Source organism: Engystomops pustulosus, chromosome 10 (genome assembly GCF_040894005.1).
Source record: "Engystomops pustulosus chromosome 10, aEngPut4.maternal, whole genome shotgun sequence".
Classification (NCBI taxonomy): Eukaryota; Metazoa; Chordata; class Amphibia; order Anura; family Leptodactylidae; genus Engystomops; species Engystomops pustulosus.
The window spans coordinates 53,068,167-53,092,074 of record NC_092420.1 but is presented as its reverse complement, the minus strand read 5'-3'; the positions used below and the strand labels follow the sequence as shown (position 1 = coordinate 53,092,074).

Sequence of the window (23,908 nt, the reverse complement as noted above, 5' to 3'; positions counted from 1 at the left end):
GACACTTCATGATCCCTGTAGTGCTGTATGAGATGCTGTGCACTGACAATGTGTTTAGATTATCAGGATCCAGGTTTATATGCACTTTAATTTAGCTCATGAACATTCTACTTGTATCTGACACATAGAAAAAGAGACATGAGACTGAGAGATGATGAGATCCATGAGATGGTTATAACACAGCTCTCCTATATCTCTGCTATATCTCAGCTGTAACACACAGTCAGCTCTTCTATAACTCTGCTATAACAAATTTTACAAATGACCCTGAGGGGCTCCAGGCTCTATATATTCAATGGAGCCCCTCAGGTCTTTGCATATTTCTAAAAACTTTTTTATGTAAAAACAATGGCTTAGGAAGCTAAAAGAAGAGCTGATCTCGGAGAGGACACCCATCAGCATGTATGTGTGCTTGGATTACAATCCTTCATCCTGGTTGTAGATCTCCTTTAAATGCTTATAAAATCTTCTAAACACAAGGCTAAGGAGATAGAAATGTTGTCCATACAGGAAAAAGATCTAGACAGTGGTGGTGACGGCCACTCATGGACTGATCTACTGTACTCTATGTTCGGTTCTCTTAACCAGTTCTATTTTTTAGAGTGAACTGGTCCATGTCATTCAATGCGGCAGATTTTTTCAAGCTGTCTAAAAGTAAGAATGTTCTTACAGCTCAGCTTAATTTTTACCAGTGCCCATGAATATGGGAAGCTGTAATTGGTTGCCATAGACAACTAAGAACATTCTTACTTCTAGACAGCTTGATAAATCTGCCCCAATGTTCTAGGACAGTGATGGCGAACCTTTAGGAGACAGAGTGCCCAAATTTCAACCAAAATCCACTTATTTTCCCGTGAAGTGCCAACATGGCATTTTAAGCAGTAACTTATTGCTACCTGTTCTTCAACATCATTCAATTGTATCACCCCCCTGAGGCAACCAATACAGTTGAAAGAAGGAGGGCAAATTCAGACTCTCGTTGTAGCTTCTCTCCGGGGTCTCTCTGTAGAGGAAAAATGGTTGGTCCAGCAGGAGGACCTCCAAAGATATTGCAGTTCTGTCAACACCTTCTAACAGCCAATGAAGTGTTGCTTTAAAATAGCGATGAGAGAAGCATCTCCTAAGTTGCCTCGGACTTGGTTGATTTGGTCCTATTTGGTGAACTCTGTCCTGAGGTGATGGTCTGAGTGCCCACAGAAATGGCTCCGAGTGCCACCTCTGGCACCCGTGCCATAGGTTCGCCACCACTGTTCTAGGAGATTTGTCTAGGATTACAATCACTGTAAGTGTATAAGAGACCATTATTCTTGGGGATCTGATCCTTTTGTGTCCACAAATATTCGGGTGACCAATATTTCTGATCAGTAGGGTTGCAGTTCATGCACCAGTGCCACCTTCTAAAGGGTTAAAGGTCCACTAAATTAGGCATAAGGTCTGTGCGTCACTTACTAGAGAGGTGATACCCACCACTCTTCTCTAGTGTACCAGACCTGGTACAGTCATATTCCTCCAGACATGTACCCACCCCCAGGCAGCACAACATATGCTGCACTACAATGCCAGAGCCTCCTGGTGCACCTGCCAGGAGTACAGATCATCCCCCGAGCACTGATCTGATGGACATCCGGGGACAGATCCAAAAGTCCAGTCCCTGAGGATGTAGGGACAGAGATGTGCAGCCTGGAGAGGATGAATGAAGCCCTGGCAGTTACATCTGCCCCGGGCCAGGCTCCTCCTCGTCTAGTGACTCTACACTCCGGCATGCAGGGGGTTACACAGCTCGTCCACCCACACACGTTACAGACCGCAGCACGGCTGTTATACCCGGAAACTGCCGGAAACTGCCTAGAAAGTTCTTCCCCGCCGCCAGCACTCACCTCCGCCCGGGAATCTGGTCTCCGTCACCCGGTCCCCTCCGCCACTGTCCTCGTCCCCTCCACCACCCGTTCTTCCCAAACCCCGCCCAGTGCTCAAGCCACGCCCCCTCGCACAGAATTTCAAACATCAACAGCCGCCCCGTCCCGAAGAAGCATGAGGAGGGCGCGACATTTGTACCAGCCAATAGGAGTGGCGTGGGAGGGGCCTGGCATACCTTGCTGCGGTGCCCAGGTTGTCACCCTCAGTCAGTGCTCGGGGGGTGTCTGTTGTTGTGGAGGCCATTGCCGTGATGTGCAGCACTAGTGATTCTAACACTTCGTATACATGCAGAGTTGTGTGTAATCCCGGGGCTGCCGCTGACACTCGATTAAAACTGTCCAGTGTAAGGCTCCTTTCACATGAGCGGTTTTTTGCACCTGTTTCCTACGTGCAGGACTTGTACTGGACTGTGACCCGTTGTATTTAATAGGTTTGTCATTGGTGCGTTTTTTTTCTAAAGCATGTGAGGCTCCCAGCCTGCGCTACATCAGTGCTTCTCAGCCTTCCTAATTCTGCGACCCTTTTATATAGTTCTTCATGTTGTGCTGGTGACCCCTACTTCATTACTGTAATTTTGATACTTTTATGAATCATAATCATAGTCGAAGTAATCCTCCAGCAGTCACAGGGAGGCCCCCCAGGCCCGCCAGAGTAGACAGTCACAGGGAGCCCCCCCCAGCAGTCACAGGGAGGCCCCCCAGAGTAGACAGTCACAGGGAGCCCCCCCCCAGCAGTCACAGGGAGGCCCCCCAGAGTAGACAGCAGTCACAGGGAGGTCCCCCAGAGTAGACAGCAGTCACAGGGAGGCCCCCCAGAGTAGACAGCAGTCACAGGGAGGTCCCCCAGAGTAGACAGCAGTCACAGGGAGGCCCCCCAGAGTAGACAGCAGTCATAGGGAGGCCCCCCAGAGTAGACAGCAGTCATAGGGAGGCCCCCCAGAGTAGAGAGCAGTCATAGGGAGCCCCCCCAGCAGTCACAGGGAGGCCCCCCAGAGTAGACAGCAGTCATAGGGAGGCCCCCCAGAGTAGACAGCAGTCATAGGGAGGTCCCCCAGAAAAGACAGCAGTCATAGGGAGGCCCCCACCAGAGCCCTAACAAAGGTTAAGCGATTGCCAGGGCGCTACCCTGCTAGCCGACTTAGGGGGCGCTGTCACGGCTCTGAAAAGAAATCACTGGTATGTATGTCATTCTTACCATCGATTACAGGATGCAGGTAGAATAATAAAATCCCAACCCTGGGTCCAAATGTGGGCCAATAAATCCATATATTCCAGGGTGCACTCCAGTATGCGTATAGCACAGAATAACATGAGTCTACACTGTAAGTGATCCTGTAGGTCAGTGATGGCGAACCTTTTAGAGACCGACTGCCCAAACTACAACCGAAATCCACGTATTTACTCTGAAGTGCCAATATGAAATTTTAAGCTATAACTTATTGCTCTCTGTTCTTTCACATCTTGTACAATTGTATTGGGGGCCTGAGGCCACCAGTTAAAAGAAGGAGGGCAAATTCAGATTATCTTTGAAGCTTCTCTCCAGGGTCTCTCTAAAGGAACAATGGTCGGGTCCAGCATGATGACCTCCAAATAATGCAGTTCTGTCAAAATCTTCTCACTTTTCCCGCAGTTCCAAACAGCCAACGAAGTGTGAAATAGCACTGAGAGCAGCATCCCTTAATTTGCCTGGGACTGCAGGAAGATTTAGTGTTTGGTGAACTCTGTCCTGGGGTGATGGCCTGGGTGCCCAAAGAAAGAGCTCTGAGTTTCACCTCTGGCACCCGTGCCATAGGTTTGCCACCACTGCTGTAGGGCATCTCTGGCAGAGGGCACAGAAATTAAGCAGCAATAGTAATGTATTGTTTGCAAATGAGCCGGATCCCCTCAGTGAGCAGATGGCTCACTTAACCCTGCCCCTAACCGGCTCACCATGCCTCCTTCAACCGGATACAATTGGGTTAAAAGTGGTGTGATTGACTGGACTGGGCTCCCTATAATTTATTTAATAGAGAGCCGTTCAGGAGCCAGAAGAGCCAGCTCAGTAAAAAGAGTCGTAATTCCCATCACTGCAAGCGGAGGCAGAGACTGGCAGACGTTGAGGGCTTTAGTGCACCTGTGGCCTGTCTGCAGCTCAGGCTGTGTATGGAGAAGAGGGGCAGCAGGCTACAGTCCAGAGGAAGTGACCAGGAATCAAGCAGTGCTGGCCAGCCATTGCACACAGGTCACAGTATATACTGCCCTTATGGAGGGGCTTTGGGCACTTACCGGGGAACTGCACCTGCTGACCTGGAGCCTTTTGCAGATTTTTTTATTGCAATTTTTTTTTAGGGGAGGGGCGCAATTATGCTACTCTGCCTAGGGTACCAAAACGCATAGTCCCGGCACTGCCCCCCAGAGTAGCCAGCGGTGACAGGGATGTCCCTCCAGCCCAATAGGCAGCAGTCACAGGGATGCCCCACAGAGAAGCCAGTAAGTCTGATGACGGATGAACATTATATTATTCAATTACTTAGAGATGAGCATTATTTCAGTCATCGGTCTTATTTTTTTTACAGCAGGTTGCATTTGTGTCAAGTATGCTGTAAAAACGGACACAATGCACCTGAATTCAGTGCACCTGAATTTTGTGTCTGGATGGATTTAATGCAGCCGCAACACAAATGTGCAAGCAGTTTGCACTAAAAAGAAGTACAAACTGGTGCAAGAACTGATTGTACTGTGCTACTCTTGTGTCAGGGTGCGATCACACGTTCACTGCAAACACCCAGGGGTGGGGCTTAGGTCAATCACATATGCAGTTACATTGAAATGCATCCGATCGGTCACCGATGTGTTTTGAATGGTTTCAATGAAATGGCTGATGCAATCGGCCCAATCCCCGGGCGTCGTACTCCACAAATGACTGTACCCTGAAAGGGACCACAGACTTTTTGTCAGTAGTTTCTGTTGATCAAAGGAGTTATTCTGATCGCTATATTAGCCGTCAGGAAGGAATTTTTCCCTACTTTGAGGCAATTGACATCAACCTTTTTGCCCTCCTCCGGATCAACCCTGTATAATGTAGGATTAAGAGGTTTGACTTGATGGACTGATGTCTTTTTCCAAACTTATTTACTAGGATACTCCTGAAATGTGTGATTTTTTTTTTACAGTGTTGAGCACATGAACACAATGTGGATTTATAATCTGCCATACAAGTCCCTCTGTGCTGTGGATGTTTATGGATCTTGTGGTATCCGGCTACTGTAGATGGCCGCTCCCATGCCTTAGGTGGTGATTTTGGAGCTAAGTAAGTAAATATAGAAATGTATAAGACACTTTGTATTTCTCCTAGAAATCTGTCATTTTAAAGAATGTTTTATCATATGCAAATGAGCTTCATGGAGCACTGGGAAGTGCTCATGTCTGCTGCTGAAGACCACCTAGCCCCCCCCAGCACTGCCCCTCTACACATAATAGATATTCCTTGTAGAAAGAAGAAAATCTTTTTTATGTGGGCCCATATACTTATATTGTCATCGTTGACAAAAAAAAAAATAGGACAGGCAATCATTTTTTTCCACAGGCCATGGATCAGGGGTTAAAAAACTGGACATGTGAAGAAGCACATAGAAGAGAATGCTACAATAAGACATCAGTGAAAATAATTGAAGGCAGGGAAAAAAACCAAACTGATATGTGAATAAGCCCTTACTTTTTGAATAATACTCAATCATTATTCAAGCAATGCCTTACATTTATCATGCTTTGTGTCTTTATAGAGTTTACTTCATCTGTCAAATATTGATATTGATTTCTCCCAGATTTGTTTCAGTCCAGAAAAATGTCCGAACTGATGAACTACCCTTTGGAAGCGTAGACTCTGAGATCATTTGAAGTCAGACATGAAACTCGTATCACTGTACTAGACTAGCAAACAGGGGCCAGTGATACGCATGCGATCGGCTTATCAACCGGCCCCTGTGCGCTAGTGTTGCATTATGAACGGATGCCTAGCAGAACGTGTGACCGCGGCCTGACATGTTGAGTTCAGTCTAGTGATACGAGAGTCAGTCCAGGAAATCCTTCCAGCACACAGAGCGGTTTTCTCGGACTGCACTCACTCGTGTGCCTAGATTACAGGCACAATAAAATATCTTGTGTAGTGTTTTTGAACTTGAAGATCATTTTTCTGAATGCTTACATTAAACTTGCCCCCACCCCTCCCCTGGAGAACTTGGTGTGACCTAGTAACCAAGAGGTCATGCCATCCATTTATAAACATACATGCATGTGAATAGTCCTGCAGAGACAATGCTGAAGGATTATATACCCTCTGGCAATATGAAAGGATGTGAATGCTGTCTTTTCAGTGTACACAACACTTTACTGTGTCTGCAGGGTTGTGCTGGGTGTTGTGCCCCCTATTAGCTATAGAAAGACCTACAAAAGGTGTGTGTTTGATAAACAAAACAGATAATGGCCCCTACAGGTAACACACAGGAAAGTGCCCTCCCAAATATGGCTTCAGTGTCATGGCATGCATCAGTACATATCATGTCACGACATTCCATTAATTGTTAGAAATCTATTCATTTTCATTGTCAAACATTTTCTTAAAGGGAGATCCAATATAGTTCACTCCTTAAAGGAAACCCAGGAATCCACTAAGTGAGGTATTCCTGATTTTAGATTGTTGTCTGTGTTCTAAGCCCTACACTTTATCTTGTCTTTATCTAATATTTTTGCCCTATGTAACTAAATAAAAATTGTGGTGGAGATTTATCATATGCCGTCGCTCTGTACGCCGGTGTATCATGCAACCCTACCAGCATGGCCGATATATCTTGAGGCTTAGACCTCCTGATGTATCTGCCTGCCATACTGTGCTGGCTTCCATAACTGCGCCTGGTCAGACACCAGTTTTGCTAAAAAAAAAAAATTTGCAAACTTTCAGGCCTAAAATGACCTTAATGTTCGCAACCTATCTGAAGTGTGCTGACGCAAAGCAGGAACGCCCCTTTAGCCCCACATGGCATGCAGCTGGTGTAGTCTCAGCAGTAATCCTATAATCATAATATAGAGGGCAATTAATAGTTTTTTTTTTTCAGTGCTTCTATGTCAGAAAACTGGTGTAGAAGAACTTATAAATCTTCCCCTATAGCTTTCTTCTATGTAAAGTAAGTTCAGAGGCGCTAGTAGCTAAGGCTATTCAAAGTCTCTGTAGCCTCTGATGAGCCGCCTCATTGGGCCCCGGCAACGTTCTTCGGCTCTTCAGCCCATGCTCACATATGCGTGATAACTACCGGCTCACTGCTGTCTTGCTGCTGTCTCCTCTAGAGTATGCGCAGAGCTCCAGAGATGCCGGGGGTGAGTCAGACATGTAAATATCAGGCAATAAAGCCCATCAGAATATGCCACAACTTTGCGCTTTTTTTGACAATTCCATCACATTTTATATTTTTTCCAGCTTCCCAGAACATGGCACAGAATATTAACTGATGCCACTATAAAGTACAATTTGTCTTTCAGATAACATATGGCTTTGAAAGCTGGAGAATAAAAATGATATGGCTTGTGGAAAGACTGGCGGAAAAAAAAACTGAAATGCAAAAAAAAAAAAGAAAATCCTGGAGAGGTTAAAGATACAAGCTACTTTATTATTGTGCTGTAATAACCATAATAATACTACTGTCCTAGTTGACACAAGCAGCAAGTGTTTCATTCATAACCAGATTATTATCTAGCTACAAGTGTTAGCAAACAGACTTATCACACGTGCTTGGTCAATGCAGAGAAATAAAGAAGCGGATCCCTGCCAGATTATACATCCATGTGTATTGATTGCAACAAACAATACAATGATTTGGAATAAAGCTGTGGCTCAATAGTTACAATCAATTAATATTGCTACAGTATAGTCCAGAACAATATAATCTCAAATCAATTAAATTCCTGGCATATTAATGTGTCAAGTTGATCTATGACCATACAGTAAGGTAACTATACGCTATACATGATATTGCAGCTAATAATGAACCTGGGAATGAGCCCGGATTGTGACAGCTACATATCAGTGTATGAATAGTAAGGGTTCATTCACACGCGGTATGCCCGACGCGGTGACCCCTCCTCCCTCCATAGAAAACAGCGGTGCACGGCCGCACACTCGCCGAAAGATAGAGCAAGCTCTATCTTTTTGCGGTGTTCGGCCCGGATCGGTGCCACACATGTATCCCCCCGTGCCGCTATTGCCGTCTATGGAGACGTACATGCGGCCGCATATACGTCCGCGCAGACGGCCATGTGAATTTACCCTAATACTGTACAATACCCATACATATAGGATAGGTATGCTGTCTCTATACTGTATATGCGGAATAGTGCTAAAATAATCAGCGTTTCTTCTTTAGTAAGTGTAGTTTGTGGAGTGCCCACATATACGGGATAGGGCCTCTGCCCACTTATTGAACAGGAGACTAATAGTAGCTGTAAATTCTCTTCCATTTTCTAAATTACTTCTTATTATAGGATTTCTCTGAACTGGTTGCTGTGTTACAGCGTCCTGGCAATGTGTAGGATAACAAAGTAGAAAGAGAATGCTAAATGACAGGGTGTATGGTTACGACTAGTGAGGTTCCAGCGAGCCATATGAGATGAAGAGTTCAGCCTGTTTTACAATACATGTAACCTGATGCAAACATTGTCCAAGCAAGAGAGTGTGCATTATGTGATGCCTCCTCTAGGTAAATGAGAAGGTGAGAGAAGCTGAAAGACTGGGGCCATATTACTGGTAGGACATCATTACCATCTTATATATATGATTATACACATATTATAACTTTTGGTCCTTTTATTGCTTCATTTTAACCATGTATACCTGGTATGTGCCGCAAGCATTGTAAAGACCAACTCTAAAGAACTGGTTATATTACTTGAGTGTGCAGTTAGTATATTGTAGTCAATGCCTAGCTCATACTTATGTGTGCCATGTATACAAAATGGTCAAAATGACATCTCTACAGTTTGAATATAATATTCTGGCTCTGTTAACACTGCATCAATGTCCCTCAGACATTGGTAAAGATATTTGTGTGTTTTGCTGTTTACATATGTTTATGGGTTTCCTTGAATATTTGGTATCAATGTATTGTAATAAAATTTAAATAACAAATTTCACAATCTAACTAGTCACCAGCTTTTCAGAAATTAATTGTACAAGGTTTATCAGAAACGTAGAGAAAATTGGGGTTTTTTGTCATAATTTTCTCCCCTTTTTCTTAACCTTCTGAAACTGCAGCTTGGAAATTGGAGTTTACTTATTGAAGATTGCCAGATATATATTGATCAGAAACTGTGTTACCCTCCATTATCCCTCTTTTGAAAGGATATGCTGGGAGGATTACTGATGTATCCTTACAATAGAGGGCAGTAAGGTCCCTTTCTGTGCTTATACTGAGTGCTTGTAGTGGGATATATTCTCTGGTTCTCCCCATTTGTTATCCATGGGCTCCTTCCTTATAAAATCAACTTTTACAATTATGCTAATGAGTAGGAAGAACTCGGGGGGGGGGGCTTAACTAGAGCCCATCCATATTGTAGCTTGACACATTGTAACTCCCCCCTGTGCTAGACTACACCCCCTTCCTACTTTGTGAAATTACAGCATTAAGAGAGAGGAAAGTGCTCAGGGAACTACTTCTTGCACAGTTTAACAGCCTGTGAAGCTACAGCATGAAGGGGCTCTAGTAACACTACTCATAACCCTTCTGACTCATAAGCATAATTGTAAAGTTGATTTTAAAAGGAAGGAGTCCATGGATAGCAAGATTACTGTACTCACAATGCCTGGATCTATGAGTAAGTGCCCTTGGTTTATGTGGATTTCAATGTTAGATTTCCTTTTAGCTTAATTTTCAAGTTACATTCTCTTAAAACCTTTTGTCAGTTGTTAATCTGGTATAATAAAGTGTGCTTTGATTTACATCACTAATAGTGTTATTTTTCAGACTACACACATATAATTGTTCACCCTACTCAAAAGAATTACATGGAGCATTCAAGAAGTGACAACAATAATTCACATAAGCCATTGGAAGGCCACATAGAGGCGCAGGATGGATTGGCCATTGACACCACTGATGATGAGCAGGAAGAGCTGCCTTATGATGGAATCCTTGAGTGCTATTTAGTCCCAAGCCTACAGCAGGATGACATAGACAACCCCACCACCCCTATTGGTTTTCATCAAGCGCTGATCAGTACTGAGGCAAGTCAGCCCACTTATAGTCCAACTGAAACTACTACAGATAATGCTATTTATTTCTTGGACAGTAGCGACTTGTTTAGCTTGTCTGACACAGCTTCCAACCCTATAACACAGACTAATGACGACAAGGATCAAGAAAGTGAGAAGTTATTGACTAATTCAACAATAATCCCAGATGTTCTTCTGCGACACATTAATGAAGACAATCTACTGAATTCGTCTGAATTTATTACTTTTGAGACTATGCCAGAAATATCCATTTTTGAAAGCAGTGATGAAACGGTGATTAGCAGGAAAAGTGATGCACAGTGCCCCTATGAAGAACAGGAAGATTTTAAGGAGGAATACTTGGAAATGCAGAGAAGGGAATATGATAGTATACAAGAAAACACATGCGATGAAACAAACACTGGTGTGGATGAGACTTTTACAAAAGCAAATGAAGAAAATGACAGTGCACTAATACAAGAGAATGTGGAAGTGGACGAGTTTCCTCCGGATGATGTAGATAAAGAAACCAAGCAGCCTACACATGAACCCACCAGGCGACCATCATATGAAATGAAATATGGCCAAGGACAGGTTCACTACAAACTACCAGATTTTTCAAAAGTGCCTCCAAAAGTTAAAATCCCTAAAATTGATAACGGGGGGTCAGTGAAACCAGGTCAGTTCATTAAGAAAGCTGCAAGTTCAAACAATTTAATAGGACAATCATTTCTTATTAAAGACATCCTTGATTCCATGCAACCTCCTGTGCAACCAGGACAAATGATTGAAGATGCTCCATTTCTGGACCAATGTAATGAACAGGTGGGTGCAAAATACTTAAATGTAATTTGGGCCATATATAATAAGATTTGACACTACTAAGATTTGACACTCTACGATTTGACTTTATAGTCCAGTGATGGCCAACCTATGACACGGGTGTCAGCACTGACACACGTAGCCATTTTCAGTGACACACGGCTGCTGGAGAAAAATTGCTGTAGTGCAGTTTCCTGGGGCCGGTCAGGCCGTCGGTCGGTGATGTGGTCTGCAGCGAGCGGCTGCATCTCAGTCAGAGAGATCGCAGCTGCTGCTCCTGTCCTCCAGTCCTGCTCTGCGGAGGCCGCGCAATGACTCCAGAGTGGAGCAGTCCCAGCTTGCAAAGACGAAACCTATGCTGTGCCTCCGCAGGAACATCTACACAGGAGCTGAAGCGGCCTGAAGAGGAGTAACGTAAGGTCCGTGGTGTCATTGGAGCCTGTGCCAGTTAGGTACGTTAATTTATTGAGTTGAGCTCTGCTGGGCTGGGCTGTGATGTACACTGCTTTGGGGGGCACTTCTCAGGACAAAAATGTCCTTAAAACTAGCTGTTGCTGGACTGCCACAGGTTCGCCATCACTGGAAGAATTCCCCCTCCCCCTCACTTATCTTAGTTCATGGCACCCCACACAAGTTAAATAACAGCAAGACCAACAAAAGAAACCAACTGACCAATTAACAAAGAAGTCACTAAGCAGGTAAGTTAAAGAACTATACATATTTGTTATTTAAACTCTCAATATCACAAAATAAGGATTTTTTTTCTAAAGGTGACACACCACCCGAGTTATGGATGTTTTTTTGGCGAATTTTGACACACCAAGTTCAAAAGGTTGCCCATCACTGTTATAGTCCTAAAGGGGTTGCCTGAGTATGTTAAAAAAAAAAAATAGGTGTCCTGGGTGGGCGGTAGAAAAAAATAAGCGGATACTTACCTACTACCTACCTACTACCTAACTAACACTACCAGTGTAAGCTGTCGGAGCCAAACGTGCCTGCCCCTGTAAACAAACAGGGGCACAGCACCATTGAATGGCGGCGCGGAACACCAGCAGCGGTGTAGGCAAGTATCTTGAAGGTTAGTTGTCCTGAGAAAAAGGTCAAGAAAATATCTATGAATTAAATGTTTTATCTCAAACATATATCCTGCAATTCTCACTAGTATATTCTCACAGTATACTGGACAGTGTAATAGACTGATTCTGTGGGGATTCTGCACAGTAGTCATCTCATTTACATCACAGACAAGAATGATAGCATTACAATACAAATTAACACCTCTATAGAAAACACATCATTGCCTCAATTTGTGACAAAAGATGAAAAGATGATGTCACGGCTCATTTACACCTCCTATCTGCACAGAACATGCCTAGATCTCAGTGAGTCCACTCCAGAGTATTGGTACCCAGGGGTGTACCAAGCCTGTCTGCTGCCTGAGGCGAGCCATAGAGAGACGCCCCCCCCCCCCCCCCCCCCGCACATATATGTAATATTTCCAGGTAGTGTCAGGACCAGATCCACCATATTGGTTTGGTGTGAAAATAAAGCAATGCAAAATGCACATAGCATGCCGCCAAGTAGTATAAAATGTATACAGTGTACCGCCATGTAGTATTAAATGCATACAGCGTCCCCCCATGCAGTATAAAATGCATACAGCGTCCCACCATGTAGTATAAAATGCATACAGCCTCCCCCATGTAGTATAAAATGTATACAGCGTACCACCATGTAGTATAAAATGTATACAGTGTATCGCCGTGTGGTATAAACTGCATACAGAATATTGCCATGTAGTATAAAATACATACAGCATCCCCCCCATGTAGTATAAAATGCATACAGCATATCACCATGTAGTATAAAATGCATACAGTGTACCGCCATGTAGTATAAAATGCATACAGAATATGGCCATGTAGTATAAAAAACATACAGCGTACCGCCATGTAGTATAAAATGCATACAGCGTCCCCCCATGTAGTATAAAATGCATACAGAATATGGCCATGTAGTATAAAAAACATACAGAATATCGCCATGTAGTATAAAATGCATACAGCATATCGCCATGTAGTATAAAATATGTACAGCATATCGCCATGTAGTCTAAAATACGTACAGCATATCGCCATGTAGTATAAAATACGTACAGCATATCGCCATGTAGTATAAAATGCATGTAGTGTACTGCCATGTAGAATAAAACGCATACAGCCTGCTACCATGTAGTTTAAAATGCATACGGAATACATATATACACATACATATACACATACACACATCACATACATGTACACACATCACATACATATACACATACACACATCACATACATTACATACACACATCACATACATATACACAGATAAATTTACTTTTTTTCTTTTATTCTCCAGAAAGGTTCTCCAGAAGCGGAGGGGGGGGGGCGGAGGAGAGGGGGGATGGAGAGGAGGAGGGAGGGAGCGGAGCATAGCGGAGGAAGTGGGGAGCGGAGAGGAGATGAACGGGACAGAGGGAGCGGAGTGGAGTGGAGGAGAGGGGGGGAGCGGAGTGGAGGAGAGGGGGGAGCGGAGATGAACGGGACAGAGGGAGCGGAGGAGGGGGGAGCTGAGCGGAGATGAACAGAACAGAGGGAGCGGAGGAGGGAGGGAGCGGAAATGTACGGAACAGAGGGGGCGGAGCGGAGGAGTGGAGCGGAGTGGAGGAGCGGAGATGAACGGGACAGAGGGAGCCGAGCGGAGGAGGGGGGAGCCGAGCGGAGATGAACGGGACAAGCGGAGCGGAGGAGGGGGGAGCGGAGCGTAGATGAATGGGACAGAGGGAGCGGAGCGGAGGAGGGGGGAGCGGAGCGTAGATGAATGGGACAGAGGGAGCGGAGTGGAGGAGAAGGGGGAGAGCGGAGATGAACTGGACAGAGGGAGCGGAGCAGACAGGTGCTCAGGAAGATGTGGCGGCCAACGGGTAAAAGGATGTGCCGGCTGGCGGAAAAGAGGATGTGCCAGCCGGCATGCAGGAGGGTGTGTCAGCCTGGGCGGGCGGTCAGGCGGACGGCAGGACGAGCCGGCGGCAGGACGGTCCGGTGGGCGGCAGCATGGCAGCACAGGTGGGGGGTCCAGAGGCAGCATAGGCAGACTGGCGGGTGGCAGCATGGACGGCAGGTGCACCATGCCGCCCCCTCGTCCAGCAGGTGGCGCGCCGCCTGAGGCGAGATTCTCAACTCGCCTCATGGCAGGTGCGCCCCTGTTGGTACCTATGACCATGAGGCTGCTGTAAGGCATATCACCAAATGCTGCTTATAGAGCTCAGACCCCATAATCATGCTCCATAAGTCTCTGCCCTAGGAACCCTACTTTTCTCCATCTACACATTTGTCCTGGGACTACTCATTAAAGGAAACCCAACATCAATATCAATTATAATAAACCAAAGGCCCTTAGTTATAGATCCAGGCACTGTAACTGCAGTAATTGTCTTATATATGTTATCCATGGATATGTACCTGTGTATTGTACTGCCGTCTCCCCCCCACCCAATGATAGGCGTGATATCTGGCAGCATTTTTTATGGGTAAAGTGTTTATATTGTCTATGTTTTTAAATATATTATGATAGTAAAAATGTATTTCTTTTTATAATGCTTAGATAACATGTACATGCAGTTACATAAAAGATAGACTCTTTAGGTTTGTTCTTGAGTTGAATTTGTTTGTCGTAAGTCGGAACTGGTATATTATATAATTGCAACTTCATACACCTTACAGCTGATCATTGCAGCCTGGGACTATAGTAAAGCATCCAGAGAGCTCCAATAGAGAACACAGTGGGCAGAAAGGTGTAACTAGGGGTTGTTTGTAAGTCGGGTGTCTTTAAGAAGGGGACCGCCTAACAGTGGCGTAACTAGAAGCTGATGGGCTCCAGTGCAAATTCTGTGCCAGGCCCCCTGACTATAATGTATGGATTATATTACTAGCCTTCTCCTATGGAAAAGTGACACCATAAGGGCCCCCTAAACCTCTTGGGCCAGGGTGCGACAGCAACCTCTGCACCCCCTCAAGTTACGCCCCTGCCGCCTATATAAGAATAATACCAGAGTGCCTGGATCTATGAGTACATTTCCCTGGTTTATCCATGCTTGATTTTCATAGTAGATTTGCTTTAAGATCCACCTTTTTAAAATGACACGCTGATTTGTATATATGGCCCAGATATCACCTCTCTGCTAGCATCTACACTCACCGGCCACTTTATTAGGTAAACCTGTCCAACTGCTCGTTAACACTTAATTTCTAATCATCCAATCACATGGCGGCAACTCAGTGCATTTAGGCATGTAGACATGGTCAAGACAATCTCCTGCAGTTCAAACCGAGCATCAGTATGGGGAAGAAAGGTGATTTGAGTGCCTTTGAACGTGACATGGTTGTTGGTGCCAGAAGGGCTGGTCTGAGTATTTCAGAAACTGCTGATCTACTTGGATTTTCACGCACAACCATCTCTAGGGTTTACAGAGAATGGTCCGAAAAAGAAAAAACATCCAGTGAGCGGCAGTTCTGTGGGCGGAAATGCCTTGTTGATGCCAGAGGTCAGAGGAGAATGGGCAGACTGGTTCGAGCTGGTAGAAAGGCAACAGTGACTCAAATCGCTACCCGTTACAAACAAGGTAGGCAGAAGAGCATCTCTGAACGCACAGTACGTCGAACTTTGAGGCAGATGGGCTACAGCAGCAGAAGACCACACCGGGTGCCACTCCTTTCAGCTAAGAACAGGAAACTGAGGCTACAATTTGCACAAGCTCATCGAAATTGGACAGTAGAAGATTGGAAAAACGTTGCCTGGTCTGATGAGTCTTGATTTCTGCTGCGACATTCGGATGGTAGGGTCAGAATTTGGCGTCAACAACATGAAAGCATGGATCCATCCTGCCTTGTATCAACGGTTCAGGCTGGTGGTGGTGTCATGGTGTGGGAAATATTTTCTTGGCACTCTTTGGGCCCCTTGGTACCAATTGAGCATTGTTGAAATGCCACAGCCTACCTGAGTATTGTTGCTGACCATGTCCATCCCTTTATGACCACAATGTACCCAACATCTGATGGCTACTTTCAGCAGGATAATGCGCCATGTCATAAAGCTGGAATCATCTCAGACTGGTTTCTTGAACATGACAATGAGTTCACTGTACTCAAATGGCCTCCACAGTCACCAGATCTCAATCCAATAGAGCATCTTTGGGATGTGGTGGAACTTGAGATTGGCATCATGGATGTGCAGCCGACAAATCTGCGGCAACTGTGTGATGCCATCATGTCAATATGGACCAAAATCTCTGAGGAATGCTTCCAGCACCTTGTTGAATCTATGCCACGAAGAATTGAGGCAGTTCTGAAGGCAAAAGGGTTACTAGCATGGTGTACCTAAAAAAGTGGCCAGTGAGTGTATATGCCATATGTTTCTTCTCTTTACACTTTATAAAAACAGAACTCATAGGCCCACATTTATCAAAACTAGTGCAGTCTGTACTTTGTGCAGTTGAGTGTGCCGATTTTTTTTTTTGGTGCACTTTGTTCATGCTGCAGAATTGTGGTGCAGACATTGTGGCCCAAACTCCAACTATGAACTAACATACCCTTTAAGGTGCACATTTTCTCTTGTTGGACACAATGCAAGTGGCGCAGGCACTTTATAAATAGATGTGCAAGCAGTTTGCACATTATTTTCAAGGCAAAGTCAGAAAACTGGCACAAACGCTTTAATAAATGTGGGTCATAATCTTTCCTCCAACTAACACCCATCCCACTAGACCTTTCCCTCACAATTAATGGTTCCATACTTCTCACTATGAGGAAAATATATACACAGTGTATATTCCTGAGTAGAGGCAGTCCCGGGTTACGTACAAGATAGGTTCCTTGGGTTTGCACTTAAGTTGAATTCGTATGTAAGTCAGAATTGTATACTTTATGTATACATTGTCTTTTGATACTCAGATGACACAATCTTGGTTGGACTAATAAAAGACGTAGAGGACGGGGGGTATAGGACAAGTGTGTCCAAATTTTGTGACTGGTGTACTGTAAATAGCCTGCAGTTAAATCTGTCAAAAACTAAAGAGATCATGGTTGATTATTCAAGGAAAAGGAATTCCATGTTTGAGCCATTGAACATCGGAGGGGTTGAAATTGAACGTGTAGGGGAATATAAATATCTGGATATAATGATTGATGAAAAATTAAAGTGGCGGATTACATTTACAGGAAGGCAACTAGTAAGTTGTTTTTCCTGAGATCGCTCAGATCCTTTTCTGTGAACACCCACCTTTTGATTACTTTTTACGAGTCCGTGGTACTTAGTATGTATGGGGCTTGTGCATGGGGTCCGTGCCTGTCTGCTCAGGACCAATGTAATTGCAGGAAGATTATTACAAAAGCCAAAGTCATAATTGGTGTGAAAATGGAGTATTGGGAGGACAGGCTGCGTCATTGCGTGCTCAAAAAATTGGACAGGATAAGGACACCCTTTATATAATCAACTTGACTGTCTCAAGTCACCTCATTGGTGGTGCTCCCCTGATGATGACTTACAAAGATTTCCACAACCTGCAGGGCCGGCGCTATGGGTAGGCAAATGTGGCAATTGCCCAGGGCCCCCTGAAAGGGGAGAATCTCTTCTTTCAAATGAATCTTGAATTTTGTTTCTAGGTGCCAGGGATCCAGAGAAATTCAGGTATAAAGTGAGAATATCAGGTGCCATTTTTATATATAAAAATCACTCCCAACAGCAGTTCAACAGTTATTATCTCCATTTTCCTAAAACTTAGAAACACAACAATTTAGATTCATATAAAAGAGGAGGAGACTCTCTTCTTTCACAGGAAAGAAGAAGTGAGGTTCTATGTGTCACAGAGCCAGAGATACAGCCCCCTGAAGTGTCCCCCCTCCAGATTCTTAGCCATCAGGCTGCGGGAGCATTTGCTGCACACAGGAGCTGCTGCACCGCACAGATAATGGAAATATTCACTTAATATGTTACTACATTTTGATAAGGAATAATATCAACTAATTTTCATGTTTTTAACCCTTCTCTATGCAGAACTATCTAAGAACACACTTTCTTTCTTATTCCCTTTTATTTTGTGATATTTTTTTGTTGTTGGGTAAATTGACTGATACGATGAACATTCAAACCCAGAACATGTCCATAAAGTTATATGTAACACCAAAAACACACACAGGAATAAAGTTTTTATTTCACACCATCCTCCATTACTTACACCTATGTTATGACGTTATCACTTTCATTCTTATGAAGCGCGGAGGGTTTTGTTATTGTGTGGCTAATACAATGGCGCACATCTAAATGTGACTTTATTATCTGTTTAGCTTGGTTTATGGATATATAGCTATTTATTTGGGTGACCATTGTGTAAGGAACATGCAATGATAGATTTGTGTGAATTTTCTAGCTGAAAAGAAGATATCTAGTTATTACAGTTTTAGTGATATTATGTGGATTTATTTATGTGAACATATCAATATGGGACATTTGTGAACTCTACACATGTCCATCTATCTCCTATAAAATTCTCCAAAATTACAGTTTTACCATACTAAAGGGAGCCTCTTGCTGACTGTGACTGGTCATAAAATAGTTTTATTTTGGGCCCCACTTTTAGTTTGCCCAGGGCCCCACTTTGTCTAGAACCGGCCCTGACAACCTGTTCCCTTCCTACACATAGCCATCCTATTCTATCCCACACATAATCTCAGATCCTCACCTTTTGTTCCAGGACTCTTCCTGTGCATACCCAGTAATCAACTTGAAGGGCAACAAAGCAGATTTAGTGGAAGACTAAAAGAAATCAGGTGTAGGACTGATCATTTGTGCCGAGTTCTATCCATCTGTCCAACACAAATAAGGGGGTTTAGATAGCATTAATTAGTGAATAATGTTGTATGTCCATGGTATTTGTAATGTATTTAAATTGTGTTTTACAGCCTTTTGTGACAACCCTCTTTTCCTCCGTTGGGGGATAATAAATTGTTAATGATTCATTATTATTAAATTATTTATCATTGTAGCTCCAGGAAAAATATTTTTTTGTCCCAGTGACAATTGGATTTTCAAAATTTTTGCTATAATAGGACCAAGGATTATCAATAAAGCTTCATTACAGACACCTTACAGCTGATTATTACAGCCTGGGACTAAAGTATAGCATCCAGAGAGCTTCACCAGCAGCCACAGTGGACAGTGGTGTCCGTCTGTAACTAGGGGTCGTCTGTAAGTCGGGTGTCCTTAAGTAGGGGGTATATGTAAAGGCAGGGTAGGAAATGCAGCCACTACTCTTTAATGAAATGTCAAGTAGCTTCCCCTCACTAATGAAGTATCCACAGCAAAGCCCTCCTTTAATGAAATGTCCCCAGCAGAGCCCCCCTTTAATGAAATGTCCACAGCAGAGCCCCCTTTAATGAAATGTACACAGCAGAGCCTCCCTTTAATGAAATGTCCACTGTAGAGCCGCCCTTTAATGAAATGTCAACTGAAGAGCCCCCTTTAATGAAATGTCCACAGCAGAGCCTCCCTTTAATGAAATGTCCACTGTAGAGCCTCCCTTTAATGAAATGTCCACTGTAGAGCCGCCCTTTAATGAAATGTCCACGGTCTAGCCCCACTTTAATGAAATACCCACTGCAGAATCGCCTTTAATAAAATGGCCACAGCAGAACCCCCTTAAAGGACATCTATCATCAGATCAAAGATTGCAAACCAAACACACAGACATACTGGTGTGCGTCCCCTCTGGCAGGATCTGCTTTTTAAGAAAAAGGGGGTTTAAAAATTATGCAAATGAGCCTGAGGGGCTCCAGGCTCTATTAACTCCTGCCCCCCTGTCAGTGTGCTTGGTTTACAATCCTTGATCTGGTGAAAGATGTCTTTTAATGGCCACTGCTGAGTCCCCCTATAATGAAATGGCCACTGCAGAGCCCCCTCATTAATGAAATGTCCAGAGCAGAACAGCAACTCTATACTTACCATAAGCTTTTTCGCCCAGTGGCTCTGCCTGGTCTTGGGCCGTGACCAGCAGTGTTTTACCAAGAGGGGGAGAGGGCAGCACTGCCCCAAGATGCCACCTCCCTCATGCAGCAGGTGGCACCGCCAAGTTGACTGTCTCAAGTCACCTCATTGGTGCTGCTCCCCTGATGTTGACTTATAAAGATTTCCACAACCTGTCCCCTTCCTACACATAGCCATCCAATTCTATCCCACACATAATCTCAGATCCTCACCTTTTGTTCCAGGACTTGTCATTCTGTCCCCCACTTTCCAACCTTTAACTGTCACCTGAAACACCACTACTATGGGACCTCACATCGCGTATAGATCTAACTTCCCAAATAGATTGTAATCCCTCATGGGCAGGGTCCTCCTTCCACTTCAAATGTAGTTGACAGTGGTTTGGAGTCTTTTGTACTTGTCATTTGTTCTAATCTTGATGTATTGAATGTTAACCCGCTATTGAATGTACAGCACCATAAAAAGAAAGGTGCTCTATAAATAAATAATAATCATAGAAGAAAAACAACTAAAATCAGAAAATAAAAACAAATACTAAAAATGTCATATATTCTTTAACCCGATAAAAACAAAAACCACATTCTCCGTATAAATTTAGAAATCCACAACTTCATCTGAAAAGTTTTCATTAGAAAACAACACGGTTTCTTTACGAGTTATTTTTCTCTTCTTTTAAATAATGCATTCTTGTTATTCCTGTTATCTACATTAATTTTCCCTTATTCTTAAGGCTTTAGTGGATTCCCATTTTAACAGCAAAGTTAACACTGGGTCTCCAGCAGCTTTGGAAAATGTTCCCTCTGGTCAATTTCCTACACTCGCACAGGACCAAACTGAAGTCGTTGGATGTGAAGGTAATAGCCTATCCTATTTTTACTTCAATTTTACAACAGTATAATAATGCAACAACAAAATCAGCATGGAGATGTTTTATATAGGTTCGCAATGCTTTCTCATTAACCATCTAGGGCAGGGGTAGGGAACCTATGGCTCGGGAGCCAGATGTGGCTCTTTTGTTGGCTGCTTCTGGCTCTCAGACAGGTGTGTCTTAGACTGATCACTGGACACAGGCAGCTATGTAAGCTTTGTGTGACCCAGCCGCCATTGTTTAGCCTGGCTCAAAGAGAAGAATGTGGGAGCGATGAGGAGCTGGCTGCAGGGAGTGCAGGTGAATATTAATTTTTTTTATGTGACCTATCTTCTGGGAAGCATGTGCTGTGGCTACCAATATACTGGGGGGTGTGTGCTGTGGCTACCTTTATACTGGGGTGTATGTGCTGTGGCTAGCTATCTACTTGGGTGCATGTGTTTTGGCTACTTATCTACTGGGGGTATGTGCTGGGGCTACCTATCTACTGTGAGGCATGTGCTGTGGTTACCTATCTACTGGGGGTATGTGCTGGGGCTACTTATCTTCTGGGAGGCATGTGCTGTGGTTACCTATCTACTGGGGGTATGTGCTGGGGCTACTTATCTTCTGGGAGACATGTACTGTGGCTACCTATTTACTGGGAGGGATGTGATGGGGCTACCTATCTACTGGGAGGCATGTGCTGGGGCTACCAAGCTACTGAGAGGCATGTTGTAGGGCTCTTATGGAATAACATTTTAAAATATGTGGCGGTCATGGCTCTCTCAGCCAAAAAGGTTCCTGACCCCTGATCTAGGGTATTTATGGAATAGCCACTTCAACACTTTACACCCATCTCAAAAAGTAGCTGAGAAATGGATACATATGTGTGTATTTCTTCATTAATTTGTACACAAAATAGCCAATTCTGCTTAGTCCTGTGCTTATGTCATAAATATAGACATTTATCACATGCTGGCACTCGTGATGTATTTGCAGGTGCGGCTGCATCGGCTCATGTATAGCTCGCTATAGTGAGTGCATCTGCTCCACCTTTACGGTTCTCGAAGCCCACATGGAGTGGAGGTGGTGTAAAGGGGGAAATAGCTGTAATAACTGGTGTTTCACCAGTAATTGTGATTATTTCAAGTTCTGATTAGTTAAAACTGTATTTTATTAATATTTTAATAAAACTGTATTTTATTGAAAAACATATTCTGTGTATTTCATTTGTAACTATAATTGGGTGTACCTTAAACTGGTGCTCTAGAAACTTTGTAAAGTCCTGATTAATGTCCCTCCAATGACACGCCTTTAATTAGCATACTGAGAGTTAAAAAATTTCTACTCTTTGCAGATAATTGTCATGAAAAATGCAGTTCACAAAAACCAGTTATTGAGGAGTCAAATGATATGGAGTTTGCACAGGTACTGACTGAGGGAGAAAAGATGACGAGTCTACTGATGGAACAAGCTCAAACCCTGAAAATTAAAGTAAGGATGAAATATTTTGAGCATTTGTTTTGTAAAACACATTGTGAGACTCCATTTTCTTTAGTATGTGAAGGAAAATTTGGCAAGTAATATATGAAAATCACACTTAAAGGGAACCTCTCATCGGGAAGGTCGATTTTATATGATGACAGGTTCCTATAGTCTCGGGCATGTTGATTTCAAAAATGCCTTTTTTTGTACAACTGAATAGAATATCTGCTTTATGATAATTTCTTTAACACTACCGGGCTCCTTGCCAGTAGTGTGCGGTGAGTCCTGCCGGCAGGTAACCAGGTAATGTTGAAGAAATGATTAAAAAGCACTGGAATTATTCAGATGCACAACAAAGGCATTTTTTAAATCAACAAGCCAGAGGCTATTAGAGCCTGTCATCATATAAAATTATCTTATGACAGGTTCCTTTTAACCACTTTTCACCTTCCCGACCCATTTTTTCTAATTTGGCATGTCACTATAAGTGTTTATAGCTTTGGTTATAGCATGAAGTACACATTGTACTTCATGCTAGTTGAAATATTTTGGTGATATGTTTTGCTTTTATTTATGAAAAAAATAATATTTGGCGAAAATTTTGAAAAATTCTTGAAATTCTAAATTTTCTAGCTTTTCAACACATAACAGAAAAAATAAATTAATAACTAACATTTACCGATTTTCTCAAATTTTTGTAGGTGCAATTTTTCACATTTTCATATAAAACAAGAAATCCTACTTTTGAGGGACCTGCTCAGCTTTCCAGTCACTTTGAGAGGCCTAAATGTAAAACCCATAAATTACCCCATTTTGAAAGTACACCTGTCAACATGTGTAGAACAACTTTTATAAAGTTTGTCAACCCTTTAACTGTTTTACAGGGGTTAATACAAAACCGGGTGCAATTTAAATTTTTGGGGCTAAATGAAGGTATTTTTAAAAATATTAACACACATTTTCAGTGGATAAAATACCAAAACGCTCCCCAAAGATTGATACCCAATCTCTCTCTAGTATAACAATACCCCATATGTGGTGGTAACCTGCTGAATGGGCACACGCCAGGGCATTGGAGAGATGCTGCGCCATTCAGAGCAGATTATGCACTGTCACTATTTAAAGGTTATACGGTCCTTATTTTTTTGGGGCAATTTGGACATTTAATCCTTTACTTAATAATATAATACTAAAATATTTAAAAATACTTCATTTTATTAGGTCTTAAGCTTATTGATAAGATTTTATTAACTCTTCAGTGTATGGAGGAAAAAAAATGTTGGTTTCCTATTTTTTTGGGGGCGTTCACTGTAGCATTCAAAAAATAATATGTTACCATAGATCACTACGATTACTAGAGTGATACTAGTGATTGATATATTTTTAGATATTTTTACTAATAAAGAGATAATCACATTTGTTTTCGTAGAGCCATCTTTTCAGAGACATTACTTTAATATTTTTTGGTTGACAGAGCTGGTTTTGAGCTTCTTTTTCACGTGTTGAGTTGTTCTTTTCA

General features: G+C 43.1%; 2 protein-coding genes across 5 annotated transcripts in view; one reads left to right on the top strand and one right to left on the bottom strand.

The window, feature by feature from the left end:
- Positions 1-1,982, bottom strand: part of GPSM2 (G protein signaling modulator 2) — a 38,530-nt gene extending 36,548 nt beyond the window's left edge. The window contains exon 1 of one of the 2 annotated variants that reach the window (XM_072128501.1): positions 1,878-1,982. The gene's annotated coding sequence lies outside the window, so the exon portion shown is untranslated. The remainder of the gene's footprint in view (positions 1-1,877) is intronic. The other variant, XM_072128505.1, reaches the window with a different exon arrangement.
- AKNAD1 (AKNA domain containing 1) overlaps positions 1-23,908 on the top strand; it is a 60,138-nt gene that overhangs the window by 15,283 nt on the left and 20,947 nt on the right. Inside the window, exons 1-5 of one of the 3 annotated variants that reach the window (XM_072128500.1) lie at positions 1,621-2,109; positions 5,069-5,205; positions 9,905-10,977; positions 20,785-20,908; positions 22,262-22,398. In XM_072128500.1, the coding sequence (XP_071984601.1) occupies positions 9,946-10,977; positions 20,785-20,908; positions 22,262-22,398 (1,293 nt within the window). In that variant the 5' untranslated portion in view covers positions 1,621-2,109; positions 5,069-5,205; positions 9,905-9,945. Of the gene's footprint in view, positions 1-1,620; positions 2,261-5,068; positions 5,206-9,904; positions 10,978-20,784; positions 20,909-22,261; positions 22,399-23,908 lie in introns of those variants that run through there. The other 2 variants (XM_072128498.1, XM_072128499.1) reach the window with 2 other exon arrangements.